Source organism: Nansenia antarctica (assembly GCF_963989245.1).
Source record: "Nansenia antarctica genome assembly, chromosome: 13".
Lineage (NCBI taxonomy): Eukaryota > Metazoa > Chordata > Actinopteri > Argentiniformes > Microstomatidae > Nansenia > Nansenia antarctica.
Genome location: NC_137683.1, coordinates 3,965,714 through 3,985,773, shown reverse-complemented (window position 1 = coordinate 3,985,773; position 20,060 = coordinate 3,965,714). Strand labels below are relative to the sequence as shown.

The following is a 20,060-nucleotide window of genomic DNA, read 5'->3' as shown; positions in this document are numbered from 1 at the left end:
GCACTGCACGGCAAGCTGCTCTGTACTGAACCTGTTGTAGCTTCCGTAGATTTGTTTTCGCCTGACCAGACCACCAGGCAGTAATCTAGTTGTGATAATACTAGGAATGGAATGGAATGGGAGGCCAACATATCACCTCTATCCAGTTATATTCAGATATACAAGAATATATATCACAGAAGAGGCTGGATGGTGAGGTAGAGAGGCTGGATGGTGAGGTAGAGAGGCTGGATGGTGAGGTAGAGAGGCTGGATGATGAGGTAGAGAGGCTGGATGGTGAGGTAGAGAGGCTGGATGGTGAGGTAGAGAGGCTGGATGGTGAGGTAGAGAGGCTGGATGGTGAGGTAGAGAGGCTGGATGGTGAGGTAGAGAGGCTGGATGGTGAGGTAGAGAGGCTGGATGGTGAGGTAGAGAGGCTGGATGGTGAGGTAGAGAGGCTGGATGGTGAGGTAGAGAGGCTGGATGGTGAGGTAGAGAGGCTGGATGGTGGGGTAGAGAGGCTGGATGGTGAGGTAGAGAGGCTGGATGGTGAGGTAGAGAGGCTGGATGGTGGGGTAGAGAGGCTGGATGGTGAGGTAGAGAGGCTGGATGGTGAGGTAGAGAGGCTGGATGGTGAGGTAGAGAGGCTGGATGGTGGGGTAGAGAGGCTGGATGGTGAGGTAGAGAGGCTGGATGGTGAGGTAGAGAGGCTGGATGGTGAGGTAGAGAGGCTGGATGGTGGGGCTAGGCGATGGGGCTCCAGTCGGGGACGGGGTTAGGGGAAGAGGGTAGGAGACAGAGACAGAGTGATGGGAAGGGGCTGGGGACTCTTGTCAGTCAGTGTGTGATGATGATCCAGTATCTGACCTGCTGTGTCGTCACCAGGGTATCCGCGGGCTTCCTGGAGTGGCGGGTCCAACAGGTCCTCAGGTAAGCCTTCGTAGCACTGTCCATTGGCTGGTCTGTACTGGGTATCGGTTGAGCTCTGTGCAGTCACCATCTCCACCCTTCCCCTAATGTATGACTATATACAGTCTGGCAAAACGAGACTGCTGAAGTTTCTGTGATGTCTTCATGTTTTCTGACAGGGGGAGAGAGGAACACCAGGACAGAAGGGAGCAATGGGGCAGAAAGGACCAGAGGTGTGTGTCAACATCTCCATGACAACCAAGAACCGACTGCAGTGTTTTGACTAAATAACCACACTCAGTCACAAACAGTCATTTTGGTGGTTATATTTGATGGTTATTTGCTGCATGCATTTGTTGCAATGGAACATTAAATGACATGACATCGTCAAGTAGTGATATTGATGTACGGCACTTAACCCCTAAATGCTCAGTTGACCATGTGCTCTGACCTATCTGTGCATGGGAGTGGGGGTCAGGGTTAGACCCCAAAAGGGCCCATGGGCTAACTCATTTGCATGGCACATTAAGAGGTCCACTGTTACAGCATGGCTACAGCCAGACTCTTATTACAGAGCCATAAATGTACGCATAGGGTGTTTGATTACTGCCCTCTGTTGGTCAAATGAAGCTGCACATCTAACCTGCTTCAATTACAATGTTTTTTTCCCCCTTCACTGATGTGTCTAGCACATTTTATTTAGGAATAACACACTCCTTGGTGTGCTATGTCATGGACGTCACAACGGCTGTCATGTGAGGTGCAGCCGAGGGCGGTGGACCATCACATATATATATATAATTATATATCCTAGATATAGCACACACACGTTGAGTGTGTTATCGCTGTTATACAGCAACAATTCTCACATGGTTGATTGATAGTTCCAGAGGTGAGGAGGTAGGAAGACCTGAGGAAGACATTCTGGGGAGAAGGAGGAGGGGTATAGCAGTCTTGTCTTATGGCCTGTGGGTATGGGTACATGTGGGTATGAGGGTATGTGGGTATGTGTGTATGAGGGTATGAGGGTATGAAGGTATGAAGGTATGAAGGTATGAGGGTATGAGGGTATGAGAGTATGAAGGTATGAGGGTATGAAGGTATGAGGGTATGAAGGTATGAGGGTATGAAGGTATGAAGGTATGAGGGTATGAAGGTATGAAGGTATGAAGGTATGAGGGTATGAAGGTATGAAGGTATGAGGGTATGAAGGTATGAGGGTATGAAGGTATGAAGGTATGAGGGTATGAAGGTATGAGGGTATGAAGGTATGAAGGTATGAGGGTATGAAGGTATGAAGGTATGAAGGTATGAAGGTATGAAGGTATGTACGTGCTTACAAGGCTAGTCCGCTAGCTCATCTAGGCATGTCTGACCATTTGTCAATCCTCCTGATCCCTGCATACACTACCATGGGGAAAAGTGCTCCCATCACCACTAAAACTGTCAGAACCTGGCCAGAAGGGTCCGCTCCACTGCAGATCTGCCTAAATGACACCCTATGGCAGGAATATGAGCATGAGGACCTGGAACAGTACACGTCGTCGGTTCTGAACCACATAGTGAACTGCACCAACTCAGTCACCGTGGACAAACGGGTCCGGGTCTACCCCAACAGGAAGCCATGGATGACTGGGAAGGTCCAAAAACTGATCAACGAGAGGGACAACGCCTTCTTCGCAGGGAAGAGCACACCGCTGTACAGCTCCACCAGGGCCAACCTAAAGCGCGGAATCAAAGCGGCCAAGGCAGACCACAGAGAGAAGATTGAGGAATGCCTCCTGAGCAACGACTCCAGGCGGATGTGGCAGGGGGTTCAGCAGATGACAAACTTCAGAGCCAACAGGCTCACAGCCGCAGAGGACGACCCCCTGCTGGCGGGAAAGCTGAACACCTTCTACGCCCGGTTCGACGAGGGGCGAACGGAGGTAACCGCAACACAAACACCACTCTCTCCAGGTCTCAGCAGCCTCACCCTCACAGAGCATGAAGTGAGACGCGTACTGAAGGCGGTGGACCCCAGGAAAGCCTCGGGGCCGGATGGCGTCCTGGGACGGGTGCTGAGAGACTGCGCCGACCAGCTGGCCGGGGTTTTCACCAACATCTTTAACCAGTCCCTGTCCCAGGCCACCATCCCACCCTGCCTGAAAACCTCAACTATCATCCCAGTCCCGAAGAAAAGTACGGTGAGCTGCCTAAACGACTACCGCCCGGTGGCACTCACACCAATCATCATGAAGTGCTTCGAGAAACTAGTCCGGGCCCACATACTCACACGCCTCCCGCCCAACCTGGATCCATACCAGTTCGCCTACAGAGCCCACAGGTCCACAGAGGACGCCATCGCGACGACTCTCCACGCCACTCTATCCCACCTGGAGAGGGGAAACAGCTACGCGAGACTGCTCTTCGTGGACTTCAGCTCCGCCTTCAACACCATCCTTCCAGACAGGCTAGTGACCAAACTACTAGACCTGGGTCTATCACACTCTATATGTGCGTGGATCAAGGACTTCCTGACCGACCGCCCCCAGAGGGTGCGGGTGGGCCCCCACACCTCCACAGCCCTCAGACTCAGCACTGGGTCCCCCCAGGGCTGCGTGCTAAGCCCCATCCTCTACAACCTCTACACCTACGACTTCACCCCCGTCCACCCCAGCAACTCCATCGTAAAGTTTGCAGACGACACCACCGTGGTGGGATGCATCTCGGGGAGGACGAGGCGGCGTACAGGGATGAGGTAGAGCAACTGAGCAAGCTGTGCAAGGTTAACAACCTGCTGCTGAACAAGTCAAAGACCCAGGAAATCATCGTAGACTTCAGGAGGAAAAAGTCCGAGATACAGCCCCTGCTCATCGACGGAGAGAGCGTGGAGAGAGTCTCAACCCTCCGATTCCTGGGGATGCACATGCGGGATGACCTGACCTGGAAGGACAACACAAAAGGCACCATCAAGAGGGCACAACAGCGGCTATACACCCTGAGAGTCCTCAGGAAGGAACACAGCAAGCAGGAGATACTGGTGACCTTCTACCGCGGCGCAGTGGAGAGCATCCTCACCTACGGCATCTGCAACTGGTTCTCCAGCTGCACAACAGCGGAGAGAAATGCGCTACAGAGAGTCGTGAGAACAGCACAGAAGATCACCGGCGCCCCCCTCCCCTCTCTGGAAGAGCTGTACAACACACGCTGTCTCAGGAAGGCCTCCAAGATCTCCAGGGACCCGACCCACCCTGGGTACGAACACTTTACCAGGCTGCCCTCGAAAAGGCGGTTCAGGACCCTGGCCGCTAAGACAAACAGACTGAAGAACAGCTTCTACCACAGGGCCGTCCAGGCCCTGAACACAGCAAAGACCTAAGTTCTGGGCCCTGGACAGTCTGGACGGATTGTATGGCAGCTGCTGGACTGAAAAAAATCAGGTGTAGTGCTGAGGCACAAACATGTACATTTCAAGCCTGCAAACTGTGACACTTTAAATAACGTGAAACAATACTATTGTGCAATATGACAACCCTAGTCGTCTATCTGTACAGTATAGTACAGTGGATAGTGTACATAGCCTTTATTTATGTAAACCAGCTCCTTCCCTTCTTGTGATTTTTTTTTTTTTACTTTTTTTTTTCCCTTTCCTAACACCAGGGGAGCCACCCCTCCTAAATTTCGTTGTTTGGTACCTGTACTGTAGCAATGACAATAAAGTCCATTCATTCATTCATTCATATGAGGGTATGAAGGTATGAAGGTATGAGGGTATGAGGGTATGAAGGTATGAGGGTATGAGGGTATGAAGGTATGAGGGTATGAAGGTATGAGGGTATGAAGGTATGAGGGTATGAGAGTATGAAGGTATGAAGGTATGAAGGTATGAGAGTATGAAGGTATGAGAGTATGAGAGTATGAAGGTATGAAGGTATGAATGTATGAAGGTATGAGGGTATGAAGGTATGAGAGTATGAAGGTATGAAGGTATGAAGGTATGAAGGTATGAGGGTATGAAGGTATGAAGGTATGAAGGTATGAGAGTATGAGAGTATGAGAGTATGAAGGTATGAGGGTATGAGGGTATGAAGGTATGAAGGTATGAAGGTATGAGGGTATGAGGGTATGAAGGTATGAAGGTATGAGGGTATGAAGGTATGAGAGTATGAAGGTATGAAGGTATGAAGGTATGAGGGTATGTGGGTATGTGGGTATGAGGGTATGAAGGTATGAGGGTATGAAGGTATGAGAGTATGAGGGTATGTGGGTATGTGGGTATGGGTAGAACTGTTTCAGACCCTGTTGGCCTTTACTCCAACACCTTTGGCCAGATGAGAACAGAGAGAACAGGATGGAGTCCTTGATGATCTTCTCGGCCTTCCTCCCGGGTAGAGTAGATGTCCCCGACGGCTGGGAGCTCACAGCCCTAAACAGACTGACTTATATAAACAGACTGACTTATATAAACAGACTGACTTATATAGCGCCTTATTCCAACGTGCTTTACAACGGCCTGTCATTCACCCAATCACACACACATTCACACACGGCAAGGCACCAGCCCGCTCATTGGGAGACATTTGGGGTTCAGTGTCTTGCCCAAGGACACTTCGACATGTGGCCAGCCGGGGCTCGAACCGCCGATCTGCCAACCTTGCGATCATTAGACGCCGGCTCTACCTCCTGAGACACAGCCCTCTTTCACCACTCTCTGCAGGGCCTTACGGGCGAGGACAGTGCAGCTACCGTACCAGGCAGTTCTATATCGTGGAGCTCCGCCCCATAGGGGAGCTCTGCTCCTATTGGTTTACCCGCTACCTAAAGTAGCCAATGACTGAATTTTTCAATGCCTGCGCCCGCCTGGGGTGCTATATAAAGGGGCGTACTTCGCTCCATAATTCTCCCAAAAAGTTCAGCACGGGTTTATATCTGAAGACTGAGAAGGACGACTACTAAGACTGGAGGACCCGCCAGACTTTTCTCTTCAAGATGGATCGTCCGCCGCCTATGGAGAAGTTCCTCCGGGACGCCTGCCGCTGCGACTTCCAAGCAGCGGAGGACACTTTTCAGCGGAGGAGACTTTTCCCTTCAGCGATGGATCGTCCGCCGCCGACCACGAAGAAGTTCCTCCGGGACACCTGCCGCTGCGATTTTCTAGCAGCGGAGGACAAGCAAGAACGGCGTTCTGGGCAGGCACCTCCCCAAGTAGGGATGGTCCCGCCCGCTCAGCCGGCCCTGACATCACGCCGCCCTCACCCAGCTGAGTGGTCGGTGCCGGTGTCAGAATCAGAAAGCTCTGATGAGAGCGAGCGGCAGGTAGAGCACGTGCTCCCCGCCCTCGCCCCCCCATCACTCCACCACGACTTCCAGGGCCTCCTGGAAGCTGCGGCAGGCGTGTTGGCAATTCCCCGTCCCGCCTCCCCTCCCCCAACGGAGTCCTTCTGGGTGAAGGACCTGTTTTACGGGAAAAGGGCGAAGCGACAGGACCAACCTCCTAACGCTGTCCTCCCGGGCTTAGATAAGTTCGTGGAGGACAAGTGGGGAGAACCACTCACAGGCAGGGCGCCGGTGAAGGCGTTCTTGCCCTTTACCAGAGTGGAGGGGCTCGCGGAGGGGATGACCAACGGCTCCCCGCCGCTCGAACCAGCGCTAGCCGCCTACTTGGTACCGGGGTCCAGCGCCTGGTCGGTGCCTAAAAAAAGCCGCCCAACCAGCGTGACAGGTTTAACGCCACCCTGGTAGACAAGAGCTACGCTCTCGGTGCGCAGGCGGCGGCAGCGGCGAATAACATTGCCGTGTTTAACGCCGCCATTGCGAAAATCACCACAGACCGACCCAACGGTTTGTCTGCAGCGGAGGCGGTGCTTCTGAGCAAGCTCAGTGCCGCGACGATGTACCTGGCCCAGGGCGTCGCGGTTTGTGGGGGTCGCCTGATGGCAAACGCGGTGGTGCAGCAGCGACAGATGTGGCTGTCTCTCACCACCATGACCGGGGCGGACCGGATGGCCCTACTGAATGCTCCAATAGAGAGACAAGGGCTATTCGGTCCCGCCATGGACACCTTGACGGTGCGCCTGGCCGCGATGGAGGAGGCTAAGAGGCACCTTGCCAGCCACCTCCCCCTCCAGCGACCCTCCACCTCTTCTTCTTCCGCCGTGTTGACGACTAGACCGTCAACGGCTGCGAAACTGAGGTTTCGGTGTGATGCGGCACTGGCTCCACCTCTACAGACGGAGCCATGCCCCACTCGGCATCCCCAGCCCCCGCCGCTGACCACTGGGAGGGCCCGCTACGGCCCCCCACGGCAGCGTGGCCCGGTTTCACTGGCGGAGGGGTCGGTAATGACCCCACCACCGGTTTCCTCTTCATGGCTGCTACCTCATAAAGAGGTAAAAGAAGGAAAATCCCCACCTTACTTTTTCAGTAAAGGTGATTTTCCCATGTTATCTACCGGAGCGGAGACCCGCCTGCCTTGTCGGAGCGTGGTCCAATCGCTACCGGTTAGAAACAAAGCGGAGACTGGCCCAGCGTACCAGCGTGTGGCCAGCTCTCTGCCTAACAGACTTACCCCTATCACGACACAAACGGGGTTAAACACCCCTGTCTGTAGCCGTATAGAGGGACCGTTATTTACATCAATAACCCCTCCATGTCTATCAGGATCTGGCCCAGCTCATGAGCGTGCGGCCGGTTCTTTGATTATCAGGCATAATAAACCTGCGTCAATAAAGGGCATTGTTACACATAGCAAACACTCTTTACAGACGGCAACCTACCTTCGGGTACGTGCTTGCTCCTCGAACTTTCTCCAAATGCGTGCAGACAGCACTCGAACCACTGAGGCGAAACGGGATACGCATATTAGCATATCTCGACGACCTACTGGTCTTGGCCCAATGCCCAAATCGAGCCATTCGGGACGCAACCTCACTGGTGCAGCACCTCACTCAGCTGGGGTTAGCTGTCAACTGGACAAAGAGTGCTCCGTGGCCGGCTCAACAGTTTTCCTATCTAGGCATTCAGTTGGATACTGCCAAGATGAGGGCCAGTTTATCGGCACCACGGAGAGCGACACTGACGTCAGCTCTCCGGGTGTGTCGAGTGACAAATACAATCACCGCTCTGTCAATGATGTCCTTACTAGGACTGATGTCTGCAGCCCATGTAGTGGTCCCCTTAGGCCTATTACACATGCGCAGACTGCAGAGGTGGTTCGCACGACTGCGACTGGATCCAGTGAGACACCGTCGCAAGTTGATTGTAATACCGAGATCGGTCAAGACCGACCTGAGCTACTGGAGAGACCCGCGCGTCATCGCGCGCGGAGTTGCCATGGGCAGACCGGCATCCCACTACCCAGTCTTCACGGACGCGTCATTGACTGGGTGGGGAGGAGTGTGTCAGGCAGGTTCGGTGGCAGGAAGATGGGGACCGTTAGAGACGCGTCACATCAACCTGCTGGAACTCGAGGCGGTGAAGTTAACGCTACTTCATTTTGCCCCGGTGTTAAAGGATCTGGACGTGTTAGTCAGATCCAACAACAGGACAACAGTAGCATACATTAATCGTCAAGGGGGAGTACGCTCAGCGTCACTTCATCGCCTAGCGACAGATATATGGCTGTGGGCTGTCACACACCTGAGTTCGCTAAAAGCTCTCCACATTCCAGGTCTGCTCAACGAAGGAGCAGATCTGTTATCACGGGGAGGCCCGAGGGACGACGACTGGAGGTTAGCACCCTCCATTGTGTCTCTGATTTGGGCACGGTTCGGGCAAGCAGAAGTGGATCTGTTTGCGTCCCGGACGAATGCGCAGTGTCGCCTTTGGTTCTCCCTGCGCGAACAGGACAATCCGCCATTGGGAGTCGATGCATTCGCACACCACCCATGGCCGAGGGTCCTGTTATACGCGTTCCCACCCCTGACATCTATCCTCCCACTGTTGGCACGAGTGAGGTCAGAGAGGCTAGAGTTAATTCTTGTAGCCCCGGACCGTCCCGGAGCCCCGTGGTTTCCGGAACTGATGGAGATGTTGGTAGAGGGCCCATGGCCCATACCTCATCGACAAGATGCACTCTCTCAAGCCAGAGGCTTGGTGAGGGGGCCGCCTATGATGGGGGGCCCCCTCATGGCCTGGTTACTGAGAGGGATTTGTTAGAACGCAGGGGTCTGACAGACGCGGTCATTCAGACCATTCAGAGTGCGGGCGCGCAATCCACTGCAAAGGGATATGCGGCGCGCTGGCGAGTGTTTACACAGTGGTGTGAGGGACAGGACGTTGACCCAGTCTGCTGTCGGGTCGAAACTTTCTTGTGCTTCTTACAGTCGCTGTTTGACAAGGGATTGGCGGCGGGAACTATTAAAGTTTACGCGGCTGCCATCTCAGCTTGTCATGAGGGTTTTGCGACAACGACACTGTTCAGTCATTCGCTGGTTAAGCGTTTTTTGACTGGAGTGTGTAGGCTTAGACGCCCTCATAGGACTCTAATGCCAAAATGGGACCTGTCGATTGTGCTAGAGGCGCTGTGCGTGCCCCCATTCGAACCCATTGACACTGTGTCGTTGCGTTTATTGTCTCTCAAGACGAGTCTACTCCTCGCCTTGACTACGGCTAAGCGAGTGAGTGATTTATGTGCTCTCTCGACACGGGCAGATTGTTTGATCATATCTGATGACGAAACAAAAGCTGTGTTACGCCCTAACCCGGCTTTTATCCCTAAGGTTAATCGTGGGTTTAGGGTTCAGAGCTGTGCTCTGAGCGCCTTTTTTCCTCCTCCTCACGATGGAGAGAGGGAGAGGCGTTTACATTGTCTATGTCCGGTGCGCGCGTTGGCACAATATGTGAAGCGCACAGCAGGACTGAGATCTTCTCCCCAGCTTCTGATCTGCTACGGCGGACAGAAAGCCGGGGCACCACTCTCGAAGCAGAGGCTGTCCCATTGGATTTGCGAGGCTATTAGCCTCGCATACGAATCGAAGGGGCAGCCCGTGCCGACTGGCATTCGGGCTCATTCCACCAGGGGCATGGCCACATCAGTGGCCATTCTCAGGGGAGTGGGAGTGGAGGAGATATGTGAGGCGGCGTCTTGGTCGTCGCCATCACCTTTTGTACGGTATTACTTGAAAGATATTTCTTCCTCATCCTTTTCTCATTCTGTCCTCAGTTTTGCTGATGACTGATGTAGTGGGGAAGGCACTTGGATTACCCTGGTCATGGGGATTCTATTCAAGTGCTGTCAGGAGGAATACGGATGTGCCTGGGGAGGGGACCCTCCTCCAGGACATGTTCCGTTAGATCTACAACCCTACGTGCTCACGTAAGGGCTAGATCAGTGATATTCTTCCTCATCCTTTTCTCATTCTGTCCTCAGTTTTGCTGATGACTGATGTTGTGGGAAGGGCACTTGGATTACCCTGGTCATGGGGATTCTATTCAAGTGCTGTCAGGATGAATACGGATGTGCCTGGGGAGGGGACCCTCCTCCAGGACATGTTCCGCGGTTAGATCAACAACCCTACGTGCTCACGTACGGGTTAGATCAGTGATATTTCTTCCTCATCCTTTCTCATTCTGTCCTCAGTTTTTGCTGATGACTGATGTAGTGGGGAAGGCACTTGGATTACCCTGGTCATGGGGATTCTATTCAAGTGCTGTCAGGAGGAATACGGATGTGCCTGGGGAGGGGACCCTCCTCCAGGACATGTTCCGTTAGATCTACAACCCTACGTGCTCACGTAAGGGCTAGATCAGTGATATTCTTCCTCATCCTTTTCTCATTCTGTCCTCAGTTTTGCTGATGACTGATGTTGTGGGAAGGGCACTTGGATTACCCTGGTCATGGGGATTCTATTCAAGTGCTGTCAGGATGAGTACGGATGTGCCTGGGGAGGGGACCCTCCTCCAGGACATGTTCTGTTAGATCAACAACCCAACGTAAGGGTTAGGTAAGTGATATTTCTTCCTCATCCTTTTCTCATTCTGTCCTCAGTTTTGCTGATGACTGATGTAGTGGGGAAGGCACTTGGATTACCCTGGTTGGGGATTCTAATCAAGTGCTGTCAGGATGATTACGGATGTGCCTGGGGAGGGGACCTCCTCCAGGACATGTTCCGTTAGATCTACAACCCTACGTGCTCACGTAAGGGCTAGATCAGTGGAGCAGACTCGGTGTGGGTCGGGCCAACTTTTTAAGGTTGTCTTGAACCAACATCAGTGGTCAGCTCCGGGTGCCGCTGAGATTGTTTTCGGACTAATAGTCTCAGTGGGGGTACATTTGGCCTCGCTCGCTCCGCCTAAACCAATAGTAGCAGAGCTCCCCTATGGGGCGGAGCTCCACGATATAGAACGATAGTTATGGAGATAGACTCCAGTTCTATGAGTGGAGCGGAGCCCCATAGGGCTGCTGGCCCACTTCGACTTGTTCAAACCCGGCTGTTTTGTATGTTTGGGAGAATGATGGAGCGAAGTACGCCCCTTTATATAGCACCCCAGGCGGGCGCAGGCATTGAAAAATTCAGTCATTGGCTACTTTAGGTAGCGGGTAAACCAATAGGAGCAGAGCTCCCCTATGGGGCTCCGCTCCACTCATAGAACTGGAGTCTATCTCCATAACTATCGTTATACAGTTATATTATTTTGTGATATATTGTTGTGGTTTCTGCCCCGCACTGACAAATAATATTTGACATATCTATTTATTTATATTTATACATGTCATTTTTTATAATAACTATATTATAACTACCAAAAATACAAACTTTGTCAAGAGAACGTGATACACAAATCTACTCAGGTGGAGGAATATGATTGATCAGGTGATTCATCCTTGACATTCAAACTGCTCTTGGTATAAACGCTCTTACCTTCCACACATACACTTGTTATGTGCCATTTGTTATTTCAGGTTATTTAAAAAATGTAGTTGCAGTCCCACTCTTATGTTTTTCATTTTATTGGATAGAATCAGTGAAGAGAGTGTGCACTTATAGGCCATGGTGCTAGACCACTAGACGATCTCAGGCCACCTTATGTGGCATTTTGATTCAAACATAAAGATATTAATAAAGATAATAAAGTCTTGTTTTCCCATAGTGACTCTGACTAAGCGCAGGCTTTCACAGCGCCTCCAGCCAACTGTCTGTTTCCTCCTCCAGGGGATCCACGGGCCTGCGGGGCCGCCGGGGGAGAGTGGACGAGACGGCCCCAAGGTTTGTCTAGTCCCACAATTTAATTAGCAATTATGCTAATGCTATGGCTCTCTCATCCCCAGTGAGCTGGGCTTCCTCAGCTCTGGGAACGGGCTGCTGATAATGTCATTATCTCCTTTTTTATATTCCTTTGAAAATAAATCATGTTAGAGGTGAAAGTATTATTTTAAAAATGTGTTTGTATTATTATTATTATTATTATTATTATTATCATTATTATTATTATTATTATTATTATTATTATTATTATTATTATTATTATTATTATTATTATTATGTGTTTTAATGAATGTGCTGTATTGCTTTGCTAAGGAAGGGTCAGTTCGCTCTTGTTGACTGGGGTAGCATAAAGAGTGTGTCTGTGTGTGTGGGTGTGTGTGGGTGTAAGTGGAGGTGTGTGTGTTTTGCATGTTAAGTTGTGTTTGTATGTCTGCATTCAGGGAAGCTCTGGGGATCGAGGGTCTGCTGGCTCTCCAGCACCGCAAGGCCAAAAGGTGAGAGGCACACTGAGGACACACTTCATGATCGATAGGACTGGACACACATCCTCCGGTCCTCTCCTTTTTCTCGCTCTCTATCTCTTTCTCTCTTTCACACACAAGCTATCTATCTGTCTGTCTGTCTGTCTGTCTGTCTATCTATATCTATCTATCTATCTATCTGTCTGTCTGTCTATCTATCTATCTATCTATCTATCTATCTGTCTGTCTGTCTATCTGTCTGTCTGTCTATCTATCTATCTATCTGTCTATCTATCTATATATCTATCTAACTGTCTATCTATCTATCTATCTATCTATCTATCTATCTATCTATCTATCTATCTATCTATCTATCTATCTATCTATCTATCTATCTATCTATCTATCTATCTATCTATCTATCTGTCTGTCTATCTATCTATCTATCTATCTATCTATCTATCTATCTATCTATCTATCTGTCTGTCTGTCTATCTATCTATCTATCTGTCTGTCTATCTATCTATCTATCTATCTGTCTATCTATCTATCTATCTGTCTATCTATCTATCTATGTCTCTCTCTCTCTCTCTCTCTGTCTGTCTGTATGTCTATCTATCTATCTATCTATCTATCTATCTATCTATCTATCTATCTATATATCTATCTATATATCTATCTATCTGTCTACTGTAACTGTCTATCTGTCTATCTATCTATCTCTATCTCTCTCTCTCTCTCTGTCTCTCTCTCTATCTCTATCTCTATCTCTCTATCTCTCTCTCTCTTCTGTCCTCCTCCCTCTCTCTCTCTCAATCTCTTCTGTCCTCCTCCCTCTCTCTTACATTCTGATTGTATCCTCTCTGAATGACTCAGTAGTCTCCCACCCATATTAGCCAACCTTGTGCAACTCCTTTATTCATTCTGCAATAATTACTCAAAGTTACACATCCTTAAGTTTTACGGTCATGTTTCAAGGAAGATAAAGATTTGATCGATTTCAAACAAGATAGAAACGACCAAAATGTAAATCTCTTTAACGTCACTATGTCTCTGAGGGTTGATAAGGTACAGATTAGGAGACATTTGAATTCTATATAAATTGGTATCCTAGGGTAAAAGGTACAGGTTTCATGGAGGGTAAACTATTGTTGGATCCTGCACCACGCCCAGCTGTTTATCTCTCCATCGCCTTTCACCTCCATAGGGCACACAGGGGGAGCCAGGGTTTCCAGGGTCACCAGGTGCTATGGGACCACTCGGGTTCAAAGGTCATAAGGTAGGGCCATGGGCATGGTGGGAGGTACTACTACAGTACAAATCAGACAAAACAAAAACAAAAACAAAACTGTCCAATTACCCCGTGGGGTGTCTTCCAGCCTAATGAAACATCCTGTGGCAGTACAAACGGAGAGTTGATGAATGATTCATGGCTCTGGGTGTCAGGAGCTTGTTCATCCATGTTTTACAGCATAAACTTTGACGTCTTTGCATAATGCATGTTCATGTATTATTCATATTTACTTACAGGTGTCATTTGAATGTACTAAAAGGTTGTTATTCATACTGAAGTCTAGAGCCGTGCGCTCCGGCACCTGTTGGTTGACGATCATGGCCATATGTTCCATGTTGTTTTCCAGGGAGACGGTGGAGAGGCCGGTCCCAGGGGAAGCCAGGTACTGTATGGTCATTACTGTCTGGCTCCCAGATGGAGGTTGTTTGGTCCATAGTCATTCATTTTCAGCACAGCTACTTTTCCCTTATCCCGTGATGACCGTATCCAGAGGTGCTTGGCATAATGTGCTGTTCAATGACAGTTTAGCAGGGCCACAGCACTTTTGGTCAGGGACTTTTAGTCAGGGACTGATTCAGACCTGGTTTCACACCAGGTGAGTTGACCCTGGGAGAACATAGAGTGCTGCAACCCTTGAGGATCCTAAATGAATGGCTCTAGCAACAGCTGACTAGGCTACAGAAGCAACGATTGTCCTACTTAGAATGCTTCCTCACACAGCATGTACTCATATGTACTTCATACGCTGTAACTTCCCAGCAAGCTGACAGGGAAATAATGAGTCCTAGTCACGACTTACTTAGGGAAGAAGAGAAAAAGCCCCCCCCCCCCCCACCATCTCAGTCCTCCCTCCTGGGCCTTGTGAATACGGAGCAGAGTGTCTTATGTCTGTGCTTTGATTCGTACTTCCTATAGTTGTCCAATCACAGTGGGGTGGAAAAGATACAGTCAGGCAGCAGAGCAACATGGGTAGAGAGAGGGGAACTCAGGTGATGTGGTTGTTAAAGGTCAATGAGACCCATGCCGTCTCTCTTCACGTCTCCCCTTGGCTGGGGATGCTAATCATGACCTTTTAGTAGAGAGTGCTCTCCCCTTCAATAACCCCCCCCCCCCACCCCCCCACCCCATGACAACCCCACCCCCTCCCCCACAACCCCACCCTGACTGTCTCTTGTTCCAGGGCGAGAGAAGCAGCAACGGAGACCCTGGGAGCCCTGGGGCACCGGTGAGTGCAGTTACATCACCAGAACACAGGGTGGCAGTGGAGGTCATGCTTGCGTCACTAGGGGAGAGTTTTATTTTTTTACCCTGGTGTCGTAACCGTGAAAGGCGGGTTTCCAATGTGGCACCAAGGCCAATATCAGAAGCAATAGTTTAGTCTATCACTGTTGGAATAAACACTATCATGGGTTCATAGTCACAATTTCCCCTGTAGGTATTGTTATAGCATAAAACTGCTGTTACTATAAGTACATTCTTACCACTTCACAGTGAATACAGAGTTTCTTTCTCTCCATTTCTGCCAGGGTGAAGCCGGACCCAGGGGAGGGAAAGGAGAGGTTTGTAGAATTAGACTGCCGCATTAGATCTAATCCATCCTGTCTCCTTTAGGGTTAGGGATCCAAGATCCTGTGAAACTGACAGAAGTGGGAAACACTGAACAGCTAATACCATGGGACCTCTAAAATCACACCCACAGAGCATAGACAGACAACACACTGTAATAGTTAGCTTTGGAAAAATACATCTACTCTATATACTCTCTGGAATAGTTTTGTGTGTGACAATAATCCTGCTTCTACGCAATGTTATTGCCTTAGCTGCGTTTGCCTTGCTATTTCTCTGAGTGTATATGAATATTCTGTAATAAAGCCAAGTTTGTGACACTATTACTCATCTATAATGCCATCTTCTCTCCATAATAGTTCAGTGTATGAGAAAGTATTTTTCTTCTTCTACCACCAGAAAGGCATAACAGGGGACACAGGCTTCAAAGGGCATGATGGGAAGAAAGGGGACATAGGACACCTCGGCGCCATTGGCCCGCGGGGATCTACCGGTCAAGATGGGTTGCCAGGGCAACCGGGTATGCCGGGCTATCCTGGGAAACCTGTGAGTCTTCTGACCTTTTCTCTCAACGCCGACTGTTTAAGGCTTTTAAAAAACTAGTCAAAACACATATTTTCTCCCTGGCCTTTGACCTGAGGTGAGCCTGCCTTCCCGACACTGCACTCTTTGTACTTTTATTTGTACTGCACCTTGCTGCTTTTAGTGTATTTTTCTATTTGATCAGTTTTCTTTAATCTGTATTTTATCTCTTTTATCTTGTTTTTCTCTTGATATTTGATCTGTTAAGCACTTTGGGCGGCTCTTGTCGTTGTACATTTTGTGCTATATAAATAAACGTTACTTACTTACTTACTTACTTTAAAACATTCCTCCAACACCCACCTCACTCACACCTGCTCACCTTCCCTGGCCTTATTTGTGTCTTCCAGGGAAAGCCTCCCTCGGATGAACACTTGATCAAGCTCTGCGGCGATGTGTTGCGGAGTAAGTACGTGCCACTTCCCCGCTGGCGGTGGTGGCTGAGCAATGTCAATAACAACAGTGTGAATTGAAGGAAGCTTTGGAGGCGTATTCACTGTTGAATCTGCAGCTTACTGCAGGCTGCAGGGATTAAACAACATAAACATACACTGGTATAAAACTCGGGTGTAATATGACACCTCTGAATTTGTCATCAAACATGATCATGCCTGGGTATGTATGAAGCTGAAACAATGGATATACCGTACAGTCACATCCATGTAACATCACATTATCAGATAGCGTGGCAGAACATGTGCAAATGTCTATATTATAACTATTCAATGTTGTATAGATCCACTCATATTCCCATATTTTGGCACTGATAAGAAATTGTCTATTCAGAAAGAAAATGTGCTTGTGTCATGAGAAATGTAATCCTCTCAAGTTCAGTCTTGCTATGGTTGCTGGAGGGTTGCTATTGCTATCTCTTGCTATATTTAGGTCTCACTTCTAATAAGCTCTGTGAAACAAGACTGTAAAACACATTTTGATTGATTGATTGATGTGTTCCAGACCAGTTACCCCAGCTGCTGCAGTCCTTAGCACCACCCAGCTGTGAGCCCTGTCAGACGGTGAAGGGACCCCCAGGACAAACTGGTGCTCCAGGATTGAAGGGCTCCACTGGACCATCAGGCTACCCCGGCAGGACGGGCTCACAGGGTTACCCAGGGCCCCCTGGCATGCAGGGCTCCCAAGGGGACAAAGGTTGGATGATTATGAATGAGAAGTATACACACATCCAATCAAGAAGACAACAACTCTATTCAGGCAGAGAAAGTCATCTCTGCTCACTGCTCACATAGACAGCATAGTGATTATGAATGTTTACTTATCCACAGGTGACATCGGACCAAGAGGATTTAAAGGCACCAAAGGAGAAGGTAGTGCTGGTCCCCCGGGGCCCCCTGGACAGACAGGTGAGCTAACACCGACGGTACAGCCGTTGGACACTATGGATAACGTAGCCGTTAATGAGGTTTTCTTCAGTTGATCAGATCTGGGGCTCTGGAGCAGTCTAAAGGGACCAGTTAGTGGTTATTCATGTGACTAATTCACCTCATTAACACTCCACGACTCTGGAACTGTTACAGGATCTTTGCTTCTCAACAGGGATTAGCATAGAACGCTAACCAGACAGTGCCAATTGGTGTGAGACGCCATTACAAACATGATGCTTCATCCTATGGTCCTATTTTAGCTTGACCGGTACTTACACTACCAATCAAACATTTTAGAACACCTCCATTTGTCCAGTTTTTATTGGAGTTTAAGCAGTACAAGTCTAGTGAATGACCTGAAATGGAACAACGGTAAGCGGTAAACTTGGCAGAGGTTACAGAAAAAGTTTTGGTTACCAAAAACGGAAAAATTATGTAAATTTCTGAGTTATAAAAAAGGCCTTTTATAGGGAACAAGTAATGGGTTAACAACTTACAGCTTTTCTGCATCAATGGATGTAAATTAAGCCTTGAAAGTTGAAACAATTCCTACAGGTTGGGACAACTTTTGTTGATTACTTACAAACCCTCTGTGTGTATAAAAGCAGTGTTGAGAACTACTATTATGTTACTACACCCTTTTAAGCATTATTTGGACAATATTGCACTGCAGAAACTAGTACAGTATATTGCTATCATAATGGCAAGAAAAAGGCAATTAACAAAAGAAGACAGATAAACCATTATAACCCTTAAAAGTGTAGGTAGAGAAATTGCAAAGAAAGCCAAGGTGTTAGTGAGAATTTCTACACCATCAAAAAGCACTTGGAAACTGGAGGAAACTCTGACCAGAAGAGGTCCAGCAGACGCAAAGCCACAACAGAATCAGGAGACAAGTTACCGCTGCTGAGCCACCATTAGTGCTAGCCCTAACCATTTAGCACCTTTAGGGCTAGCGCTTTCCACCCCCCCCCCCCCAAATCAACAAACACGTTATCCGCGCATTGATAATTTGTCACCTTTTTGGGCCATCTGTCTTTTGCTGGCTTTTGCACCCCTGTCTTTTGCTGGATCCGAATTGAACCACCCCTGTGCACCCTGAACCAAAAGAGCTACCACCACGTTTTGCAGTGCCATGCAATACCCTCACGTCTACGCCTAGTTGGTCAGGGGTTCATCCTACATTGAGACATTAAACTGAGTAAATGTCTATAAAAACCGGAAAGATTTAGGCGTTCTAAAACTTTTGACTGGTATATATACTATATATCTAGTATACTAAGATATTTTGTAACAATCCAGTTACAACTTGATGAGAGTGTGATATTTCTTCGCTTTTAACAAAATCACGAAACATTCAAACCATATGCCACTGCGTGTTACCGTAAATTCGGTGTAATTTGGCATTGCTAACCGATGCTATCTGGCATTGCTAACCGATGCTATCTTTCCCACTGATGACTGCAGGAGTTCAGGGACCTCGGGGTTCAGATGGGATCGGACATAATGGTCCCCAAGGAATGTCTGGGAAGTCTGGGATGCCAGGAGTGCCCGGTAAACGAGGGTCGTCTGGACTACCGGGAGTGTGTGACATGTCCCTGTGCTACCAGGCCTACAACCCCAGGGATGACCGCTTCAGTAAAGGGCCCAACTTCTGATGCCCCCGTTAGACAGAAGATGCCGTTGGATAGGCCCACGTGGAGGAGCATCAGTATGGGGTCAAGATGTGACGTCATACTTAAGGCATATGGAAGGTGCACTTCCATAGGTGCTCAGCTGGAAATATATTTGTTTCAGTTTACTGACAAACAGGACAAGGGAGACTTGTATGAATGGTTCCATGTATACTTCTGTTTTGCAATGGTCCCTGAAGCCAAGGTTTTAGGGGAGGTCAGAGACAACTTTAGGTTTGGACGTTTAGGGGTGATTATCCCAAAAGGAATCATCAGGTCCTTGTATTTATTATCAGTTTTTTGGGGGGGATAAAGAGGAATGTTATACATATTGCACTGCCTTAGGTACTGTAATGCTACCTCCGTGCTCGACATATAATAGTGGAAAGTGTTTTATAATTCCAGGGTGGGCTACATAGTAGGGTAACAGTGAGTGTATGAACGAAATAGTACAACAATGTACCCTGTACATGGCCCTATCACACAATCATCTATGGAAACAAAGCTGTACTCTATTATTCATTCTCTTGTATCCATTCACCAGAAGTTTTGTGCTTAACAAACCCATATCAAAGATGGGCGTGTGATTGAAATCTAATGAAAACCTCAGGAACAACTGTCAAGTGTATTCAAACCTGTTATAGGTTCACCCAAGTGCCCCATAGCTCTTCCCCATATGTTCAAATCTTCAACGTTTTTCCTCCATGTTCAATTCTCCACATTATAGATGGTGATCTATACCATATACCAAACCTATTTCTAATCCTAGTAACAGGTGTTAAATGCTGGGAGATGGCTATGACTATGTTATATACATTTTGGTAGGTTTTACAATATATATTTTCATATGCTTCCATGTATTTTATGATATCAATGTTTCTACTTGTAAAACCAACTGTCAAAAATCACCAGGTATTCATGGTAAATTTGTTCTACTGGATAGGTGGTAAAAGTCCCTATACTATGTGTAGAATTACCTGGTTTCCCCTTAGAACAATCTTTACCTGGTTTCCCCTTAGAACAAT

General features: G+C 48.5%; 1 protein-coding gene across 1 annotated transcript in view; it reads left to right on the top strand.

Annotated features, from left to right (window-relative positions):
- Positions 1-19,774, top strand: part of LOC308169790 (uncharacterized protein) — a 65,482-nt gene extending 45,708 nt beyond the window's left edge. The window contains exons 18-29 of the mRNA XM_080544537.1: positions 865-909; positions 12,024-12,077; positions 12,518-12,571; positions 13,746-13,817; positions 14,179-14,214; positions 15,013-15,057; positions 15,359-15,391; positions 15,798-15,944; positions 16,331-16,385; positions 16,938-17,129; positions 17,264-17,341; positions 18,830-19,774. Of these exons, the coding sequence (XP_080400663.1) occupies positions 865-909; positions 12,024-12,077; positions 12,518-12,571; positions 13,746-13,817; positions 14,179-14,214; positions 15,013-15,057; positions 15,359-15,391; positions 15,798-15,944; positions 16,331-16,385; positions 16,938-17,129; positions 17,264-17,341; positions 18,830-19,020 (1,002 nt within the window). The 3' untranslated portion in view covers positions 19,021-19,774. The remainder of the gene's footprint in view (positions 1-864; positions 910-12,023; positions 12,078-12,517; positions 12,572-13,745; positions 13,818-14,178; positions 14,215-15,012; positions 15,058-15,358; positions 15,392-15,797; positions 15,945-16,330; positions 16,386-16,937; positions 17,130-17,263; positions 17,342-18,829) is intronic.
- The last annotated feature ends 286 nt before the right edge of the window (positions 19,775-20,060 follow it).